Source organism: Coregonus clupeaformis, chromosome 15, assembly GCF_020615455.1.
Source record: "Coregonus clupeaformis isolate EN_2021a chromosome 15, ASM2061545v1, whole genome shotgun sequence".
Taxonomy (NCBI): domain Eukaryota; kingdom Metazoa; phylum Chordata; class Actinopteri; order Salmoniformes; family Salmonidae; genus Coregonus; species Coregonus clupeaformis.
The window spans coordinates 56150212-56166766 of NC_059206.1; the positions used below are offsets into that span (position 1 = coordinate 56150212).

At 44.4% G+C, this 16555-nt stretch overlaps 1 protein-coding gene across 7 annotated transcripts in view; it reads right to left on the bottom strand.

The window, feature by feature from the left end:
- The window catches only part of LOC121582737 (mitogen-activated protein kinase 10), a 112934-nt gene that overhangs the window by 18333 nt on the left and 78046 nt on the right, over positions 1-16555 (bottom strand). For 6 of the 7 annotated variants that reach the window (XM_041898798.2, XM_041898801.2, XM_041898800.2 and 3 more), the window contains 2 exons: positions 7992-8174; positions 542-666 (listed from right to left, as the gene is read on the bottom strand). In XM_041898798.2, coding sequence (XP_041754732.1) covers positions 542-666; positions 7992-8174 — 308 coding nt within the window. Of the gene's footprint in view, positions 1-541; positions 667-7991; positions 8175-12322; positions 12395-16555 lie in introns of all 7 variants that reach the window. The other variant, XM_041898799.2, reaches the window with a different exon arrangement.

Here is a 16555-nt window from a genome sequence, read left to right on the forward strand (position 1 = left end):
TAACATTCTTAGAACGTTCTCTGAACGTAAACATTTTATTGTGCTTTTTATGGAACGTTGTCTTAATGTTCTCGGAACAATTTGAGAACATGACTTTAAATAGAACCATGAGGAAACGGAGGAAACGCTATGCTGAAGTACAGCAAATCCCACAGAAGAATGTTGTTTCTTAATGTTCTGAACCTTTTGAGAACATTCCCAATATTAAACCAGTTGGAGAACATTCCTAGAACATTACCAAATTTTAACTGAAATGTAACCATGTTTGAACTTTTAGGAAACATTCTGTTAAAGTAATGAAATATCAAGAAAATAACTTATTTTTTTCAGGTTCTTAAATGTGCTGAGAATTTTCCAAAGCCAAACAACTATCCTGCACCAATTGTGGGAAGGTTGTATGCAAAATAAAAACCACCATCTCACCAAGCTCTAAGAAACATATTGTTCTCAGAACATTATGTGATAGCTGGGTACAGATTCATCCTCATAGAATGATGTCATTCTAATTCCTTCATTCTCATTCTATGCTCCTCCTACTCACCGCCTCCACCTCGGCTGGGTCGTACCAAACGTTGATGTAGGGGTGCTGTAAGGCTTCGTCCACTTGTATCCGCTTGGCTGGATCAATAATCAACATCTTAGACAACAGATCTCTGGCCTGGCTAGCTGTGGAGACAGAGAGAGAAGCATATTCAGGTTCCATACAGGGGTCAGAGTCAAGGCAAAGGACATGAGAGAGGAAGAAAATCAATCATCAATAACACACTGTATCAAACAGTCTGCGTCCGAAAGGGCACCTTATCCCCTATGTAGTGCACTACGTTTGACCAGGGCTCTGGTCAAAGGTAGTGTGCTATATAGGGAATAGGGTGCCATTTCAGACACAGGCAAACTGTGAGACAATAGTTTATAGTGCCTTTAAGATTCTCCCTCCTCTGTTTCCATAGCACCACAGTCAAGGCTTAACACTCAGGGAATATTATGGTTCAACACACTAACATGCCAATTTCTGTCAGAAGAGAAGCCAGCAGCTAGAGGCCAGCAATAGCAATCTCCAAAATGGCCGATCAGTCACTCCCTCCTCTGAGCGACTCACATCTCTAGTATAGCAGCTCTCTTAGCATGCAGTGTAACCAAAGGCCACGACTCCACTAGCTTTATGCCGGAGAGGATTTCCAGCCTACAGTACAGATACCAGTGGAGGCTGCTGAGAGGAGGACAGCTCATAATAATGGCTGGAATGGAGTCAATGGAATGGTAACAAACACATGGAAACCACGTCTTTGATGTGTTTGATGCCATTCCATTGACTCCATTCCAGCCCTTATTATGAGCCATCCTCCCATCAGCAGCCTCCACTGACAGTTACGTACACAGTGCTCTCATATTCTTTTCACATTATCGTGCTGACCTGAACCGTAATGTGCTGGCTAAGATATGTTATTTTAATTTTGTCCATGGTGGATGTGTAACCAGGCCAGCACAGTACAGGTCAGCTGGGCTCAGTAGTGTAAAAATGGTTTACCACAGTTTTTGTAACACAGTAGCTCTAAAACAGTCTCTCTCTAACACACTCCCTCTCAAATACAAATCGCTCTAACTTTACGCTTCCTTCCAACTCTACTGTGTCCAGTATTTGGCCTCTATTTCTTTATATTTTATCCAGAGCGACTTACAGTTAGTGAGTGCATACATTTTCATACTGGCCCCCCGTGGGAATCGAACCCACAACCCTGGCGTTGCAAACGCCATGCTCTACCAACTGAGCTACACAGGACTCTATGACTCAGTGGGTATATTCCTCTTATCACCCCTTTCCACTTGTATCTGCAGAGATCAGGCTGGCAGCAGGCAGCATGAGGAATATAGAGTGATACCTGTGAATTTCCTTCCCAAACATACAACATTAGCAGCAGCACCAGGAAACAACAACACACCAGAGCAGCAGATTTCATTATACTGTATTTAGGGAATCTTCCTCGGATATATTTACATTTACATTTTAGTCACTTAGCAGACGCTCTTATCCAGAGCGACTTACATGAGCAATTAGGGTTAAGTGCCTTGCTTAAGGGCACCGACAGATTTTTCACCTAGTCGGCTCGGGGATTAGAACCAGCGACCTTTCGGTTACTGGCACAACGCTCTTACCCACTAAGCTACCTTACAAGGATTTTCTCTGGTAGCCTCCTGTAGGAATATTTATTGGGAAATGTAGAGGGAAATGTAGTGCATGATGTCTTGGTTTAAAACATCTTCCTATGAATTCATTATTTTTTTTTGAGGACTAAACTATTTTTATTATTTAAAATATTTATTTTTGATGGTATTTATTTCCTTCATTTAAAAAACAATCATAGGTATGTAATACCATTGACAGCCATTGCATTAACCATCCCACAATAGAGAAGGTTCATGGTCCCCCAGACTACCCGCCACGCCTCCCCCAGAACACCCCACCCTCTTCAGCCCAATACCTCAGTGTGTTGGACACACAAAAACAAACAAGCAATTACTCTAACAAACTACAAAAGGACATTAAAAAAAATAACACAATAAAAAATATATAAAAATATAATAATAACAACAACTAGAATTGTCATATGACTATCGATCAGGAGCACATTTCCTTTGCCTATGAAATCAGGCCCATCTCTCTTGACTTGTTATTTGGTCACACTTATCAGTAAAATCTGGAGACCTCCCATTATTTATTTTTTTGATCAATCCTTCTAGTGTATAAAAGTGTTTGACAGATATTTAGAAGTTTAAAAAAGGAAAGCTTTCCCCAGCAGAATTAAGAGATTGTATATCGTGTTGCTTCTATCCCTTAAGTCACCCAATATAACTGTTGGTGGAGATATAACGGCAGGTAGCTTAGTGGTGGGCGGCAGGTAGCTTAGTGGTTAAGAGCGTTGTGCCAGTAACCGAAAGGTCGCTGGTTCTAATCCCCGAGCCGACTAGGTGAAAAATCTGTCGATGTGCCCTTGAGCAAGGCACTTAACCCTAGTCGCTCTGGATAAGAGCGTCTGCTAAATGACCAATTATTTATTATTTTATTATTATAACAAAACAGGGAGTAACCACTGTTTTACTTTTACCCAAAAGTTAGCAACTACGGGACTCCCGAGTGGCGCAGTGGTCTAAGTCACTGCATCGCAGTGTTGAGGCGTCACTACAGCCTGGGGTTCGATCCAGCTGTGACCGAGAGTCCCATAGGGCGGTGCACAATTTGCCCGGGTCAAGTGAGCGGGTGTTAAGAAGCAGCGCGGCTTGGAGGGTCATGTTTCGTAGGACGCATGACTCGACCTTCGCCTCTCCCGAGCCTATTGAGGAGTTGCAGCGATGAGATAAGATCGTAATTGGATAGCAATTGGATATCACGAAATTGGGAAGAAAAAGGGTGTAAAAATACAAAAAAACTATTTTGAAAAAACTATTATAGAAAATAAAGTTATAATAATAATATGCCATTTAGCAGACGCTTTTATCCAAAGCGACTTACAGTCATTTGTGCATACATTTTTTGTGTATGGGTGGTCCCGGGGATCGAACCCACTACCTTGGCGTTACAAGCGCCGTGCTCTACCAACTGAGCTACAGAGGACCACAAAGTTAACAACTATGGGGCAATACCAGATTTTCTTTTGCAAATACTCCACACCACAAAAACGGCACAAATGTGATTCTTCGATGCACCATCATCTTGTTTGTAGCCAGATATTTTTACAATATCTTCAACTGAAGATGGCGTCTAATGTTGTTTTATAAATCAAGCCAAAAACCTGTTTTCAAGGGATGGGAGTATCAAACTGCTCCTCCCAGAAAGAGTGGAATTTGTGTGTGAAGGCAACCAATTTGTTGTTTTCCAAATGAAAATGGTATGTCTCTAACCAATAAGAATAAATAAGGCGATAGTCGGGGCCCTCTAAATAACTCAAAGTTGTCAGATAAATACCCATTATTCACTGCTTTACTCACTGGTTTTGGATAGAAGACCCCAAACCATTGAATAAACTACTAAAATACTGAAGGCATCCATAAATGAAATCCAATTTTATCTTATCAAAAGCCTTCTCAAAAGCTGCAATAAACATCAAACCTGCCTTTTCTTCCTTTTCATAATGTTCAATAGTTTCAAGAAAATAATGAATATTGTCACTAATGTAGCCAGATTGCTGACTTTGGTTAATTCTACTTATTAATTTCTTCATTCTAAGTGCATTTTTGATAGAATATGGGTATCACAGCACAATAAAGTGAGCAGTCTCCAGTTTTTGAGGTGTACATGGCTTTTATATTGACCATTTGCCTCCTGCTTCAATAGTAATGTAATCAGCCACTCTTTGGGTGGCTGATAGTTATCCCTGTTCAAATGAAAAATGTAAGCAGGCGAGTAAACTTTTCTTGATTTCTGAAAAATAAAAAATACATGTACAGTGGGGAAAAAAAGTATTTAGTCAGCCACCAATTGTGCAAGTTCTCCCACTTAAAAAGATGAGAGAGGCCTGTAATTTTCATCATAGGTACACGTCAACTATGACAGAAAAAATGAGAAAAGAAAATCCAGAAAATCACATTGTAGGATTTTTTATGAATTTATTTGCAAATTATGGTGGAAAATAAGTATTTGGTCAATAACAAAAGTTTCTCAATCCTTTGTTATATACCCTTTGTTGGCAATGACACAGGTCAAACGTTTTCTGTAAGTCTTCACAAGGTTTTCACACACTGTTGCTGGTATTTTGGCCCATTCCTCCATGCAGATCTCCTCTAGAGCAGTGATGTTTTGGGGCTGTCGCTGGGCAACACGGACTTTCAACTCCCTCCAAAGATTTTCTATGGGGTTGAGATCTGGAGACTGGCTAGGCCACTCCAGGACCTTGAAATGCTTCTTACGAAGCCACTCCTTCGTGCCCGGGCGGTGTGTTTGGGATCATTGTCATGCTGAAAGACCCAGCCACGTTTAATCTTCAATGCCCTTGCTGATGGAAGGAGGTTTTCACTCAAAATCTCACGATACATGGCCCCATTCATTCTTTCCTTTACACGGATCAGTCGTCCTGGTCTCTTTGCAGAAAAACAGCCCCAAAGCATGATGTTTCCACCCCCATGCTTCACAGTAGGTATGGTGTTCTTTGGATGCAACTCGGCATTCTTTGTCCTCCAAAAACGACGTGTTGAGTTTTTACCAAAAAGTTATATTTTGGTTTCATCTGACCACATGACATTCTCCCAATCCTCTTCTGGATCATCCAAATGCACTCTAGCAAACTTCGGACGGGCCTGGACATGTACTGGCTTAAGCAGGGGGACACGTCTGGCACTGCAGGATTTGAGTCCCTGGCGGCGTAGTGTGTTACTGATGGTAGGCTTTGTTACTTTGGTCCCAGCTCTCTGCAGGTCATTCACTAGGTCCCCCCGTGTGGTTCTGGGATTTTTGCTCACCGTTCTTGTGATCATTTTGACCCCACGGGGTGAGATCTTGCGTGGAGCCCCAGATCGAGGGAGATTATCAGTGGTCTTGTATGCCTTCCATTTCCTAATAATTGCTCCCACAGTTGATTTCTTCAAACCAAGCTGCTTACCTATTGCAGATTCAGTCTTCCCAGCCTGGTGCAGGTCTAAAATTTTGTTTCTGGTTTCCTTTGACAGCTCTTTGGTCTTGGCCATAGTGGAGTTTGGAGTGTGACTGTTTGAGGTTGTGGACAGGTGTCTTTTATACTGATAACAAGTTCAAACAGGTGCCATTAATACAGGTAACGAGTGGAGGACAGAGGAGCCTCTTAAAGAAGAAGTTACAGGTCTGTGAGAGCCAGAAATCTTGCTTGTTTGTAGATGACCAAATACTTATTTTCCACCATAATTTGCAAATAAATTAATAAAAAAACCTACAATGTGATTTTCTGGAGAAAAAAATTCCTCAATTTGTCTGTCATAGTTGACGTGTACCTATGATGAAAATTACAGGCCTCTCTCATCTTTTTAAGTGGGAAAACTTGCACAATTGGTGGCTGACTAAATACTTTTTTTCCCCACTGTATAGTGCCTTGCAAAAGTATTCAATCCCCTTGGCGTTTTTCTTATTTTGTTGCATTACAACCTGTAATTTAAATGGATTTTTATTTGGATTTCAAGTAATGGACATACATAAAATAGTCCAAATTGGTGAAGTGAAATGAAAAAAATTACTTGTTTCAAAGAAATCAAAAAAATTAATAACGGAAAAGTGGTGCGTGCATATGTATTCACCACCTTTGCTATGAAGCCCCTAAATAAGATCTGGTGCAGCCAATTACCTTCAGAAGTCACATAATTAGTTACATAAATTAGTTACATAAAGCAGACGCTCTGTTCTGAAAGGCCCCAGATTCTGCAACACCACTAAGCAAGGGGCACCACCAAGCAAGCGGCACCATGAAGACCAAGGAGCTCTCCAAACAGGTCAGGGACAAAGTTGTGGAGAAGTACAGATCAAGGTTGGGTTATAAAAAAATATCAGAAACTTTGAACATCCCACGGAGCACCATTAAATCCATTATAAAAAAATGGAAAGAATATGGCACCACAACAAACCTGCCAAGAGAGGGCCACCCACCAAAACTCACGGACCAGGCAAGGAGGACATTAATCAGAGAGGCACCAAAGAGACCAAAGATAACCCTGAAAGAGCTGCAAAGCTCCACAGCGGAGATTGGAGTATCTGTCCATAGGACCACTTTAAGCCTTACACTCCACAGAGCTGGGCTTTACGGAAGAGTGGCCAGAAAAAGCCATTTCTTAAAGACAAATATTAAGCAAACACGTTTGGTGTTCGCCAAAAGGCATGTGGGAGACTACCCAAACATATGGAAGAAGGTACTCTGGTCAGATGAGACTAAAATTGAGCCTTTTGGCCATCAAGGAAAAAGCTATGTCTGGCGCATACCCAACACCGCTCATCACCCCAAGAACACCAACCCCACAGTGAAGCATGGAGGTGGAAGCATCATGCTGTGGGGATGTTTTTCCATCGACAGGCACTGGGAAACTGGTCAGAATTGAAGGAATGATGGATGGCGCTAAATACAGGGAAATTCTTGAGGGAAACCTGTTTCAGTCTTCCAGAGATTTGAGACTGGACGGAGGTTCACCTTCCAGCAGGACAATGACCCTAAGCATACTGCTAAAGCAACACTTGAGTGGTTTAAGTGACATTTAAATGTCTTGGAATGGCCTAGTCAAAGCCCAGACCTCAATCCAATTGAGAATCTGTGGTATGACTTTTGCTGTACACCAGCAGAACCCATCCAACTTGAAGGAGCTGGAGCAGTTTTGCCTTGAAGAATGGGCAAAAATTCCAGTGGCTAGATGTGCCAAGCTTATAGAGACATACCCCAAGACACTTGCAGCTGTAATGACTTTGGGGGGGTGAATAGTTATGCACGCTCAAGTTCTGTTTTTTTGTCTTATTTCTTGTTTGTTTCACAAGAAAAAATATTTTGTATCTTCAAAGTGGTAGGCATGTTGTGTAAATCAAATGATACAAACCCCCCAAAAATCCATTTCAATTCCAGGTTGTAAGGCAACAAAATAGGAAAAATGCCAAGGGGGGTGAATACTTTCGCAAGCCACTGTACACCTCAATAATAATAAAAAAAACATGTACACCTCAATTGGTATACCATCAAAGTCAACCAATTTAAGTGAAGCTATATTACTTCACCTAGGCTGGCCCCTCGCGAGCCACACTGCCTCTGAGTCTTGTTTTATGAGATTACTATTGAGCACAGACATAAAACATTTTTGCCTTTATCACACAGAGACATACAGTGTACATGCCATATAATTACTGATTGAGATTCTGCTTCTGTAGGTAGGCCTACAACACACACGTACATACACAAATAAACAAACTACACAACCTCCACACACATACTCTAAGGGCTATAAGCATAGAATTAGAAATACCAGAAAGTTTAGGCTATAGAATACTTTATTGTCTCACTTACCTTTGAGTTTGTTGTGCTCTGAGTCTGCAGGGAAGAGGCAGTCGGGGAAGAGTTTGGGGAAGGTGAGGCCTGCGTATTTGGGCCTGTTGTCTACGTAGCTACGGACAGTGGGCTGCAGCTTCTTCATAAACTCTGGTGAGGGCGTGCCCAGCTGCTCAATCACCTTATTCCATTGGTCGATATCTGAGAGGGGGTGGGGTTAAGGAAAACACACAACAAACTTGGACAGGACAGCACTCTGGCTGTCTCAAATAAATAAAATATAGGCTTTAATATATATCACTAACCATTGAAGGGGACAATGTACTGTTTGTCCAATACTCATCATTCATGCATAGGCCTACAATAGTCCTACAAGCAGATGCGTAAGAGCCACATTGGGACATATCACTAAGCGGAGGGACATGAGCATATCAGTATCAGACAACTTTTCTATAATCTGCCATTTCTCAAACAAGTTCTCTCTTCCATATTGAATCAGTTCAATCGCAGAAAAAAAAGAGATCTCTTTCTATTCTGACAGTCAGATGTTGATCAACATTGTGCAATATTGTGCAGTGGCAGTGTCACACCCTGGCTCTGGGACTCTATATGTTGAGCCAGGGTGTGTTCATTCTATGTGTTATATTTCTATGTTGGGGGTTCTAGTTCTTCTGTTTCTTTGTTGGCCTGAGTGACTCCCAATCAGAGGCAACGAGTGTCAGCTGTGGCTGGTTGTCTCTGATTGGGAGCCATATTTAAACTGTCTATTTTCCCTTGGTGTTTGTGGGTTTTTGTTCCAGTTGGTCATTGTTACCTAGGACGTTACGAGTCGTTTTGTATCGTGTGTGCACTTTAACTAATTAAAGTATGTTCGCTCAACACGCTGCGCCTTGGTCCTCCTCTATGTATGACGATCGTGACAGAAAAACCCACCATACAAGGACCAAGCAGCGTGTCCAGGACCAGGCAGCCTGGACATGGAAGGAGATACAGGCCGGGATGGATCGGCGTCCGTGGGAAGAGACGGTGGAGGCGCGCCGGAGAGAGGAGCAGCGGCGCCAAACGGGTCAACGTCGGACAGGCGAGAGGCAACCCCAGAAAATGTTTAGGGGGGGGCACACGGCATGGACGACGGGGCTGACGGAGGCAGACAAGGGGCGTATTCAGAGGGCCACCAGGTTACGGGGGTCACTGGTAAAGGAAGGGAAGGAATGTTTAGAGGCACGGCGAGAGGTACTGGGGTGTGTTACCAGTCCGGTCCGGCCCGTTCCAGATCCCGGTATAGAGCCAGTGGTGTGTGTCCCCAGTACGGTCCGGCCTGTCCCTGCTCCACGCACTAAGCCTACGGTGTGCGTCGCCAGCCCAGTCCGGCCTGTCCCTGCTCCACGCACCAAGCCTACGGTGTGCGTCGCCAGCCCGGTCCGGCCTGTCCCTGCTCCTCGCACCAAGCCTACGGTGTGCGTCGCCAGCCCGGTCCGGCCTGTCCCTGCTCCACGCACCAAGCCTACGGTGTGCGTCGCCAGCCCGGTCCGGCCTGTCCCTGCTCCTCGCACCAAGCCTACGGTGTGCGTCGCCAGCCCGGTCCGGCCTGTTCCTGCTCCACGCACCAAGCCTACGGTGTGCGTCGCCAGCCCGGTCCGGCCTGTCCCTGCTCCTCGCACCAAGCCTACGGTGTGCATCGCCAGCCCGGTCCGGCCTGTCCCTGCTCCTCGCACCAAGCCTACGGTGTGCGTCGCCAGCCTGGTCCGGCCTGTCCCTGCTCCTCGCACCAAGCCTACGGTGTGCGTCGCCAGCCCGGTCCGGCCTGTCCCTGCTCCACGCACCAAGCCTACGGTGTGCGTCGCCAGCCCGGTCCGGCCTGTTCCTGCTCCACGCACCAAGCCAGGGGTGCGCATCGTCAGCCCGGCCCGGCCTGTTCCTGCCACTCGCACCAAGTCTACGGTGCGCGTCGCCAGCCCGGCCCGGCCTGTTCCTGCCACTCGCACCCAAGCCAGGGTGCGAGTCGTCAGCCTGGTCCGGCCCGTTCCTACTCCACGCACCAAGCCAGGGGTGCGAGTCGTCAGCCTGGTTCGGCCCGTTCCTACCCACGCACCAAGCCAGGAGTGCGAGTCGTCAGCCCGGTCCGGCCCGTTCGGCTCCACGCACCAAGCCAGGGGTGCGCGTCGTCAGTCCAGCACAACCCGTGCCTGGGTCACCGGTGCCTGGTAAGGTACCGGTCAACTGCTCCACTACGGAGCTGAAGCTAACCGCTCCTGCTACGTCCAGTTCAGCTCCAGCCAGCGGGGCCAGACCGGACCAGGGGCGCTATGGGGGGTTTATTGGAGGGTGGTGGGCAAGGCCGGAGCCAGAACCGCCGCCGAGGAGGAATGCCCACCCAGCCCTCCCCTGTTTTGTTCTAGTGGAGGCGCGGTCGCAGTCCGCGCCTTTAGGGGGGTACTGTCACACCCTGGCTCTGGGACTCTATATGTTGAGCCAGGGTGTGTTCATTCTATGTGTTATATTTCTATGTTGGGGGTCCTAGTTCTTCTGTTTCTTTGTTGGCCTGAGTGACTCCCAATCAGAGGCAACGAGTGTCAGCTGTGGCTGGTTGTCTCTGATTGGGAGCCATATTTAAACTGTCTGTTTTCCCTTGGTGTTTGTGGGTTTTTGTTCCAGTTGGTCATTGTTACCTAGGACGTTACGAGTCGTTTTGTTGTTTTGTATCGTGTGTGCACTTTAACTAATTAAAGTATGTTCGCTCAACACGCTGCGCCTTGGTCCTCCTCTATGTATGACGATCGTGACAGGCAGTATGGACTGTGAGTGGGTTCACAAATGAACAATGCCTTGTACTCCTATGAATCACTACAAAAAAAGGTGTCAACTTGGTAGGGAGGGATTGCCAATGGAATGAGATATGTAGCTAACTCTGGTGCAATGTGTTGTGCATGGTCTCTGACAAATAAACAAATTAAATAGATAATAAAATACTTACATTGTCGACAATAAACACTAGTATAGTACCTTCTATACTGACGCAAGACTCTCCAGATGTACGTGTCAGAACAATGTATAGAGAGTCCTGTCTGAATGTACTATTGGTCAGAGACCCCCCCCCCCCCCAAATTGCACCCTATTCCCTATATAGTGCACTACTTTTGACCAGGTCCCCTATATAGGGAATAGGGTGCCATTCGGGACATAGTCACGGTGCTAGTGAGCGGAGCCAACACATCACTGATGGGAATATTTCCTCCTTGGTTTCCTAGCCCTTTAATAGATTTAAACTGTTCCCTAGTGCTGGGTTAAATTAGTTGTAACTACATTTGTGTTTAATGTGGGTTTTAAAACTAGCAGATAGCAGATTGAAACAGTTCCTAGTTCTCTCAAATGTATAACCAATGCTTTATGAATATGGATATTATTGTACTGGTATTGTACAAAGTTCCAGATGCCAATTGGTGTGATTTTGTGTTAGATTGCAGTTTTTAATGCTGTTTTTATTGGGAGAGCTCGATTTCCATTTAATTTATTACAAATGGCAAATAAACTTGAAACTTGATTTGAATGATCAGCACTATTTTGGGATAGGAACAGAGGGGGAAAGGATGGTGTGTGTGTTTGTGTGTGACCAGGCTGAGGGGGTCTGTGTCTTTTATCTCTTCATCTTCCGCAGGGGGGTGCCAGTTCAAAGAGGGTGCCAGCCAGCCAGGACATCCAGAAACACATGACCTCATCCTGCTGGAACGCCGTTTTCATTTCCTCTTTGTCTACATCACACTGTGGGAATCACATCTACACAATGCATGAAAAGGAGTCCAATCTACACAATGCAGTGAGAGGAGCCTTGGCTTTCATTCCTTCAAATTATTCTACATGGATGTTTAGCTGTCTAATTAGATTTTTTTTAAATAGCTGGAATTAAAACATTTCCATATAGATAAATATGTTAATTTGTGTTTCAAAAGAAAGCATTTGCTTTTTATACAGATGAGTATCCCTCATCATGAATTTAGGCTATTTTCAAAATGTTCAGCTTTTATGATGGTGTTCAAACTGCTCATCTCGATGACAGTCCTGATATATTGTAAAGGATGGAAGAAGGCCAGAATGATGTACGTGTAGCCGATGTGAAATCACTAGCTAGTTAGCTGTGGTGAACTAGTAGCACAGCCAATGTGTCAATGTATTGATACTAGTTACAGTCTACAGAAGGAGGCAAGGATACCTCTCCAAATGTTCTATATAAAACTGTTTTAAGGGCCATATATGACGCTAGCCATTTAACCCTATACAGTATTTGGTTCTTCTAGCAGTGTACAGTATAGTGTTGATGACAGCACCAGAAGGAGGCAAGGAGGCAAGGATACGGTCGGTGCCTGGGAACAGCACTGTCCCTCTTATCACCTCTCCAAAGATGCAGCCCACAGACCACATGTCCACTGCAGCCAGACACAGTCCCATACCAGTCACCCAGCATACATGACATGCAGATACATATATGACACATGTAACACAAACTCCATCAACCACACACTGCACGCAGACATACAAAAAAATGCCACGTCTTTGTGAGTCCTGTCTGTCATGTAATTGTAAACATGTTATGTTTTGTGTATTGTTGTGCGCATCAATATCACAGCAATGGCTGTTAAACTTAAGACACTGCTGTCTTCGTCAGTTATTATCTAGCACAGTGGTCACCAACCGGTCGATCACGATCAAGGCATTCCTAGTCGATCGCCAAACATTTCTGTAGAAACGCCAACGATAAAGGCTTGTGAAAAAATATATATATATATTTGTGTTGCGCTGTGGGCAATAGGTGCACCTGATTCAGAAGCCATGCGAACAGGGTAGGCAAAGTGTTCACATTTTGGACCATTTAATTTGTCTTAAAAGACAAACTCCGCCTACCCGGTGGACCAGGAGATCTGTGGCTAAATCAAGTGTGCCTACTGCGCTGGCCAATCCAATAGCTCAAATCACCGTACCTACAGCTTCCAAGACCCTACCCACAGCAAAGTTTGATACAAGCCTACCTGAGATTTCATAACTTTTAAAACCATGACCAGAGAGAGAATGTCAAAGAATACAGCAAAGAACTGCTGTTTTTATGAGTGAGTTCACGTTTAAGTTTTTATTAAGCACTGTGAACACTGTTTTTATTCAACACTATTACAAAACATAAAATGCACTTCTCCCTACTTCCGCTCGCGCTGCATTGAATGAGTAGCCAAGTGTATCGTTAGCCCTGCATTTATATTATTAGCAGCTCGTCTTGTCTATTATAATATTGAGGAATATTTCACTTTCTCTGGTCATAGGAACAACATGAATTTGTGCATGAGGCAGATGCAGATGCGGTGCAACTCAAGTTTCTCCATCAGGTGGAAGACGGTGTCCACTCTCTCTGGTCAGTCTCACCAGAGGAAAGGAATGAGAGAGCAGGGACCGTGAGAGGCGGACCCTCTGCTGCTCTCTCCCTCCCTTCGCTGAGACTAATGCCGTGTCAAATGTGTTCAAAACAACTGGGAACTGGGAGATCTCCGACATCCGCCTTCAGTGCGTTCAAGACAACTGAGAACTGGGAGTTTTGTTTTCGACCGGTCATCCAACTCGGAATTCCAAGTCGGAAACTCTGGCATCTTTCTAAAGCTCCGACCTGAAGATCACTGACGTCATGATTTGACCTTTTCATTATTTTTTGAGTTCCCGGTTGTCTTGAAAGCACCATGACCATCAGATGCAGTAAAAAAGAAATAGCTAATTATTTCAATTTATGCGCAGCTGTGCCTCGCAAGTTCTACACCAACTGATCTATTTTGTTATCAAAGCTTGACTTTTGAAATATAATATTGTCTGAGAATAACAATATTGTCAGGCCAGGCCTATAACCAATATGCTGTGATAATGTATTAGGCCTACTGCACAAACCTCATTCCTACAGAGCTTAGGTTAATGTTAAAAAATGAAATCATATAATTTTTTTTTACTCTGAGCGGTAGATCTCAGCTTGCTTTTTGACTGCGAAAGTGATCATGACTCAGAAAAGGTTGGTGACCACTGATCTAGCAAGAGTATGTGATTAACGCCACACTGCCCTTACAGAGCTTTTCTTAAAGCACAGTAAAGCCACTCTAGTGCATAAATCATGCAGAAGAGGACTGTAGGTTCTCGCAACTTCCAGATTTCACTGCTGGCGTCTTGATTGGCATTGACTATCATGTTAGGATGATGACACATTGGCCTTACAATGCATTCTGCATTTCAGCATGAATACAGGTTTCTGAAGGTGTTCAACTCAGGAAAATTCACTGTTGCTGAATAAATTAATACTTATGGAGTAATGATTGTCTAAGAGCCACCAAATATCCTTGTTTTGCCCTGGCAGACACCCTTATAGACACACACAGGCACCCTCAAAGCTAGAATGCTAATTATCAGGACATTGCTCTCCCATTAGCCCCAGGGGGCCATCCCTGCCATGCTGGGATATGTAACCTGGGGGGCATGGCGTACGGTGTCTGACCCCACAGTGTATACAACACACTCCAGGCAGACGCACGCGGCGCCAGAAATATTCCAATTAAGAAAAGCATAAATATTCAGAGTGAGGGAGGTCTCATTCCGCCAAAGGGGTGCCCGAAATAGAGGTTCAATACAGGATGGATTCCCATAGAAATATAATTAGTAATTCTATTTCCATGATGGATCCATGGCTTTGTCATCACATACTTCAAGTAATTAATTTATATAAACAGGAAAATACAAAACATTTTTTAAGGGGTTACTGAATTTAGCGTGAATTATTGAAATGGTGATATATCATTATTAAATATATTATTTGAGCTGTTAGAGGTGTTATGAAGCCAGCCAGTACAGTAGCAAGATTGGTTAGAGAAAATAGAGCTACAGGGAAACCCTTGTACCTAACAGAGGAGCACAGGCCACGTATTGATTTGATTCACCTTCAGAGAGTCTGAGAGTCATAGGCCTCTATTTTCGGCTGGTGTTAAGGTGGCGCAAGTGTCAAACGTACAGTCTTTGGCAATTTCGACTTGTAAAAGCCAGGCGCCAGGATTGGTAATTTACCTGTCTTATATCAGCTCGCTTGTGCCGAGGAGGGAGGGGTGGAAATATTTTAGTTGTGTCCTTAAAAACGTGCACCAATGTGCCAATTTCAAGCAGCGCTACTGGTGATATTTAAGACTCACCAAAAGCTGTTCTTAGCTGTAACTTAATTGGTTATGGCATCGATTTTGCCAGCGGAGGCCCACAGTAGCCTAATCAATAGCATATAATCAATCTTTTATTAAAATATCTCGAGCAGCTAAACAGTCAACAGACATTCCAGTTTTTTCTTTATATTGGACATTATTTTTGTCCATGCAGCTTCTGTGAAATGCTTGGACTCATTATGCCCATTGAATGAAAGGTGTCAGTGACTGTAGGGAATCTGTTTAGGCACATCAAGTTATTACAATAGAATGCTTATTGTTTTTCCTTTATAATTTTGTTAAAAACATGGATCTTCCACTTTCGTCTGTTGGATGTAACTGTCAAATCACAGGAATTCCGATCGCTGTCCTTGATGCTGAATCCACTTGTAGCCTAGGCTATTTGCCTGTTCTTTTGTTTACCTTTCACGTGGAAAAGTCACTAACAGGCCATATCAACGGCGATAGTAGACTTGGATCGAACATGCAGTACATTTTCGAAATGCGAATGCGTATAAAAAAAAAAAAAAGGATGCCACCTTTCCAACAAGTCAGTTAGTCAAATTTCTGCCCTGCTAGAGTTGCCCCGGTCAACTGTTAGTGCTGTTATTGTGAAGTGGAAACGTCTAGGAGCAACAACGGCTCAGCCGCGAAGTGGTAGGCCACACAAGCTCACAGAACGGGACCGCCTAGTGCTGAAGCGCATAACACGTAAAAATCTGTCCTCGGTTGCAACACTCACTACCGAGTTCCAAACTGGTGTAACGCTTGCCGCCACTGGACTCTGGAGCAGTGGAAACGTGTTCTCTGGAGTGATGAATCACGATTCATCTGGCAGTCCGACGGACGAATCTGGGTTTGGCTGATGCCAGGAGAACGCTACCTGCCCGAATGCATAGTGCCAACTGTAAAGTTTGGTAGAGGAGGAATAATGGTCTAGGGCTGTTTTTCATGGTTAGGGCTAGGCCCCTTAGTTCCAGTGAAGGGACATCTTAACGCTACAGCACACAATGACATTCTAGACGATTCTGTGCTTCCAACTTTGTGGCAACAGTTTGGGGAAGGCCCTTTCCTGTTTCAGCATGACAATGCCCCCGTGCACAAAGCGAAGTCCATACAGAAATGGTTTGTCGAGATCAGTGAGGACGAAATTGACTGGCCTGCACAGAGCCCTAACCTCAACCCCATTGAACACCTTTGGGATGAATTGGAACACCGACTGCGAGCCAGGCCTATCGCCCAACATCAGTGCCGACCTCAGTAATGCTCGTGGCTGAATGGAAGCAAGTTCCTGCAGCAATGTTCCAACATTTAGTGGAAAGCCTTCCCAGAAGAGTGGCGGCTGTTATAGCAGCAAAGGGGGGACCAACTCCATATTAATGT